The sequence below is a fragment of the Condylura cristata genome, unplaced genomic scaffold (assembly GCF_000260355.1).
Source record: "Condylura cristata isolate star-nosed mole 26May11 unplaced genomic scaffold, ConCri1.0 scaffold00014, whole genome shotgun sequence".
NCBI classification, from domain to species: domain Eukaryota; kingdom Metazoa; phylum Chordata; class Mammalia; order Eulipotyphla; family Talpidae; genus Condylura; species Condylura cristata.
In genome coordinates, this window is record NW_004567115.1 from 35534341 (window position 1) to 35540110 (window position 5770).

General features: G+C 40.7%; 1 protein-coding gene across 11 annotated transcripts in view; it reads left to right on the plus strand.

Annotated features, from left to right (window-relative positions):
* Positions 1 to 5770, plus strand: part of PCM1 (pericentriolar material 1) — a 74801-nt gene that overhangs the window by 34303 nt on the left and 34728 nt on the right. For all 11 annotated transcript variants that reach the window (XM_012724894.1, XM_012724892.1, XM_012724893.1 and 8 more), the window contains 3 exons: positions 3812 to 4031; positions 4139 to 4284; positions 4771 to 4961. In XM_012724894.1, the coding sequence (XP_012580348.1) occupies positions 3812 to 4031; positions 4139 to 4284; positions 4771 to 4961 (557 nt within the window). The remainder of the gene's footprint in view (positions 1 to 3811; positions 4032 to 4138; positions 4285 to 4770; positions 4962 to 5770) is intronic.

Here is a 5770-nt window from a genome sequence, read left to right on the forward strand (position 1 = left end):
CCTTCTTTTTTGGTCCATTTGCTTGTAGGATTGTTTTCCATCCTTTTATTTTCAGTCTGTTTTTATCTTTTGTAGTTAGATGTGTTTCCTGCAGACAGCAGAATGATGGGTTCTGGTTTTTAATCCATCCTGCAACTCTGTGTCTTTTTACTGATGCGTTTAAGCTATTTACATTTAGAGATAATATTGATTGTTATACTGGCACCTACATTTGCCATTATGGTCCTTCTGTATTTTTATTCCTTGTTTTGAACTATTCTTGTTCATTCTTATGTTGGATTTTGCTTGAAGGCTTTTGTAGTAGTTTTTGGAGTGGGAGTTTAGTCATGATGAAATTGTGGAGTTTCTGTTTGTCTGAGAATGTCCTTATTCTTTCTTCATAGAGGAAGCTTTGGAGTTTGTTGAGTATGTCCCTCCACTCTCTTCTTGCCTATAGTATTTCTTCAGAGTAGACTGATATCAGGTGATTAGTTTCCCTTTATAGGTTATTTGTTTCTTCCCTCTTGTCATTCTCATTATCTTTTCATTGTCTTGTATTCTTGGAAGTTTTATAATAATATGTCTTACTGTTTTTCTTCTCTCATCACGATAGTTTGGTGTTCTTCTTGCTTCTTAGATGTCTACTTTCATCTCCTTCATATTAGGGAAGTTCTTTTCTATTATCTCTATGAATATTTTCTCTATTCCTTGGCCTTTCTTTTCACCTTCTGGGATACTTGTAACTCTGATGTTTCCTTTCCTGATGGTGTCAAATAACTCTTGAAGTTTTTCTTCATTCCTTTTCCTTTTTACTTCTCTTTTTCTTTTTTAATTCGCTTTGTTTGTGTCTTCGAAGGTGCTGATTCGTTCTTCCATTTCATCTATTCTGTTTTCATTACTTTCCCCAGCATTCTTTATCTCCTCTAGTCACCTTTTCATTGCCTGCATTTGTTCTGTTTCATTTTTTAATGTGTCATTTTCTTTCTTCATTTCATTGATTGCTTGTCTCATTTTTTTTTCATTTCTTTCATTCATTTCCTTGTTTACATTCTTCAACTCCTTGATGACTTGCCTCATTTCATTTTGTTTGTTTATCATGATGGTTTTGAATTCTTTATCTGGTAGGTTGAGTAGTTCTTCTATTTCTTTGGTGATTTCTGCTGACTGATCTTTTTGTGGTGAATTTTCCCCCTGTGGATTTGCTTGAATATTTGTTTGTCTTCTTTTCCCTGTTGTGTATTTTCTAGTAATTTCTATTCACTGAGACACCGTGTTGCTATTATTGACCAGCATTTTTTTTTTTTCTGGGGGACTGCCAGACACTTCAGTTGTGGAGGGTACTCTGAGTTCTGTTATTTTTCCCAGCCCCCACTGTGTGTAATTGTGTCTGTAGTCTCAGCTGGTAACAGTCAGAGGTCTCTTGTGGTGTTCAGCCTCTTCTAGTAACACATTGAGTCTGTGCTTCTGGAAGGTGTCTGTTGATCTTTGTAGCCCTCGGATGTCCCAGGTTCCCTCTATGCTTGGTGTGCCTGTGGTGGTTATGATGTATTAGAAGTGTTGTAGGTCTCCCTGGAGCTGAGCCTGTGGCTGAGTTTGTGGCTGGCTTTGTTTACTCTCTTAAGTACTATGAGCCTTTCTGGCTCACACGTCTTTGGGCCTCTGTTGTGGGGGCGGGATCTCCCCCTCCCCACAGGAGTGCAGGGGAGTGCCAGAGGGCTGAAATCCTCCCAGCTGAGCAGGCTGCCAGTTCTCCCTTTGAGCTTTCAGGGCTTTTTGTGTCTAGTCCAAACAGTCCCTTCCTAAGCAGTGCCTTCCCACTGCTTGAGGTCCTTTCACAGAGCCCAGCTGTATCTCTTTAATTCCAGGGTTTTTTCACAGTTTTTGTAGGTAGATGTGGTAAGCAGGTAGACTCCTTATTCTTCCCCTTTTTAACTCAGGGGCTTTGTGAGTCTTGCTGACCACGCCTTAAGAATGGCGCCAAGAGCCAAGACGTGACCAAACCCTAATGTTGCCCAGTTTCAGATCTCTGTTGTGGGGGCAGGAGATGTGGGTAGGACTAGAGGGGCCGCAATTGGCAGTTCCTCTTCTCCACCTCCCGGGCTCTAAATAGAGCAGTTCTTTTTTTTTTTCCCACCCCCCACAGCAGCTTGGGATCCACTCACCTAGCTGTGTTGTCTCAGTTTATATCCAGGGCTTTGTCGGGGCTGCTCGGGCAAAGGACGGCAACACCTCCGCAGCGTATCCTCAGGTCTGGGCACTCCTGGTTCCAAGTTGCAGTCTTTTCCCACAATTTGCTTTCCACTCCCTAGCTGAGTTGTCTCAGTTTATCTCCAGGGCTGTAGCAGGGCAGGGGCAAAAAGCTGCTGTAGCTGTGCAGAGCAGCTGCAGCTGCAGCCTCAGTCATTCTCCTTCTGCAGCACTTTCTGGCATCTGGGCGCCTAGATTTTTAACGGAGCCAAAAGAGTAGGAAGCCACTGGCATTCCCCTGATCAGAGTTGCAGGGTTCTGCTAATCCTCCCTGTGCCGCTTTTGGTTAGGCATTCCCTTATGGGAACTCACAATCACTGATTCTCCCGTTATCTTCTTTCTAGTGAGCCCAGGGCATTCGCATTTGGCTTGAAACTCTAGCATGTAAGTCTATAGTCCATTTTTATATATTCTGGTGCGACCTTGGATGTAGTTGTCTTGGCGTCTTTATTCTGCCGCGAGCTGGTTGAGCTGGTCCTCAGTGGCTTTGCACAGCGTCTAGGTACTCCAGATCAGGTCTGCAGTTTCAGCGGTGTTGCGGATCAGATTTGTAGTCTTTCCTCAGCCTGGGCTCCACTCACCGAGCTGAGCTGTTCCCCTTCACCTCCAGGGCTTTAGCCTGGGGCAAAGCAGCTCCTGTAGCCTGCCAAACTTCCAGGCCCAGGCGCCTGGGTTTTCCAGGAGTTCCCTTATCGGAACTCCCCAATCACTGATTCCCCCTCAGTTATCTACCTTCTAGTAGTCCAGGGTGTTTTCATTTGGGTTGAAACTTGTAGTATGTAAGTCTATATTCCGTTTTCAGTCCTCAATTCCTGTGCAAGCCTGGATGCAGTGATCTCAGCGTCTTTACTCTGCCTCCATCTTCTGTCAACTCCCTAGTGATTCTCCCTATCATGAAGCTATGTAGGGCCTATCAAGTGCCCAGCAAATTTGGTTGAAAGGGACTCACACTGAATAAGGGAAGACACCTACCTATCCCTCCAGAGGTGCTAAAGAGTTTTATGAACTCTGTTCTTGGAACCTGGACAAAGATGCAATACATTTTATTATACCATAAGAGTGTCATCAAGATAGATCCCAACTAGACTGAACCAGGATTCATAAGCTTTGGTCTTTGCTCCTGTTTGGATGAATTAAAATTTTTTTTAAAATAATTGATATTGAAAAGGTCTGTCAACAAAGAGTCATTAGCTTTTTTAAAATAGTAAAGGTTTTGCAAGTTGAAATGGCTAAATACTTCCACTTGATGGAATGTTGTATGACTGAGTTTAAAGCATGAAGTTTGGGAAATATTTGTAAATTTTGTTTCTTCCCCATTTTGTAGAATTAAGAATTATATTGATACCACTGTGTAAAATAGATGGAAAAAAGACTGAGAAAGAGTTTTTAAAAACTTTTTTGGAAGAAAATTTTTTAAAAAACTGTGCAAGGCTAGAAATCCAGGATCTTCCCCCGCCTTTTTCCCCATACCTTTAATTTCCTCTGAACATAAAAAGGAGAAACTGACTTTTGGTTCATGATACATTAACAGATTTTAAAAATCAAGTGGTTACATCTGATCACCAAATGCTTTAAATTTTGTTAGGTGGAAGAACAAACGTCCTTTTTCAGCAGATGGAAATTATCGTCCTGTAGCCAAGACAAGACAACAGAATATCAGCATGCAACGTCAGGAAAACCTTCGTTGGGTGTCAGAACTCTCTTACGTAGAAGAGAAGGAACAGTGGCAAGAACAAATCAATCAGTTAAAGAAACAGCTTGATTTCAGTGTCAGTATTTGTCAGACTTTGATGCAAGACCAGCAGGTAGAGTTTACCATGAAAGTAAAAAACATTTTAATACTGTTATTGAAGCAGCACAAAAGTTTTTCCAAGTCATGACTGACTCTTGATGAAAACTTTCCTTCCTGTAGACTCTGTCTTGTCTGCTGCAAACACTCCTCACCGGTCCTTATAGTGTTATGCCGAGCAATGTCGCCTCTCCTCAAGTACATCTTATAATGCACCAGCTGAACCAGTGCTACACTCAGCTCACTTGGCAACAGAATAATGTGCAAAGGTAATCTGTTTCTTTGAAGTAGTGAGACTGTATAGTTTACTAAAATTGAGCAAGGGTTTTTCTGGGAGAAAAGGCCAAATTGTATAAATTGTGTATTTGAACATTCTGTCACCTGAGAATTTTATAACTAGTGATTTTCCCAGTCACTCTTCTAGTGTGGTGGGCTTGAATTTTGTTTTAAAAACTTATAGTTCAACTTCAGATTTATCAATTTAATTAGAATAGCATGTTGTGGAAATTTTATCTCAGTAAAGTGTTTAATGACAAGATCATTTCTTAAGAGTTAAGCTTACTAAACTTACAGATGTGCTAAGTTTAGTTCTTGTTCTAAAACTTAATTAAGGACAAGCAAATATTCGTTAGAGCAAATATCAGAGCATTTGTCTAGTCCTCATGCTTACTTTAGTCATTTCTTACGTATTTTTTTTTCTGAATAGATGATGATGTAACAGATTTTTATATTGCTGACTTCTTAAATTCTTACAGGTTGAAACAAATGCTAAGTGAGCTTATGCGACAACAAAATCAGCATCCTGACAAACCTGGAAGCAAGGAAAGAGGCAGCAGTACATCACACCCTCCTTCTCCCAGCTTATTTTGCCCTTTCAGCTTTCCAGCACAGCCCGTAAATTTGTTTAACCTGCCTGGGTTTACTAATTTTTCATCATTTGCACCAGGTAAATGACTGAAAAGGGAATATAAATCAAAGTATTTGAGACTATCATTTGTCATATAATTTTTATCATCCTTTTGGAATGCTAGAAGTTGTTTGCAAAAGAGGTTACAGACCGATTCTTCACAGAGAACACTTAATATGTTTGCTAATGAAATCATTTTATGAATGATTGCTTATTAATTACCCTATGTAGAGACTGCTGTATACCAGGCACTGTCTGTTATAGTGTAGTAGTTTATAATGGAGGCCCTTCCTGGTGATACAGCAGGTTAAAGAACAGCACTGTGAAGCTGTCTGCAGCCACTACAGTATACCAGTTGGTTCCAGATCAGGGAGGTGACCCACATGGCATGGCAGACCTCTCCTGACCTGCCCACTGCTCCCCTCAGCAGTGTACTTAAGTCAGTCTGACTTTTCTGCTCCCTGCTCTGTCACTGGTGCATCCTCTCACCCACTGCCCCTCTGGCCTATACCATTGGTGGAAATAAAGTAGTAAAATATATTTTCATAGTGTTGTCTGAAACATTGAACAAAATTGCATGTAAAGTGCCTTCCGTTGAGTGTGGCCCAGTAATAATTGGCTAAATATCAGGTACCTTTATTTCTAACTTTTAACCCTTAAGGAAGTGGGTGTCATTATTTATCTTTGTGTCAACAGTGTTTAAAACATAGTGGGCTGACCAAATGCCCAAAAGTAGATGACTGGATTAGAAAGATGTGGTACATATATACAATGGAATATTACTCAGCAACCAAAAAAGAGAAACACATAAACACTGATTCAAAAAGATACCTGCACCCCCATGTTTA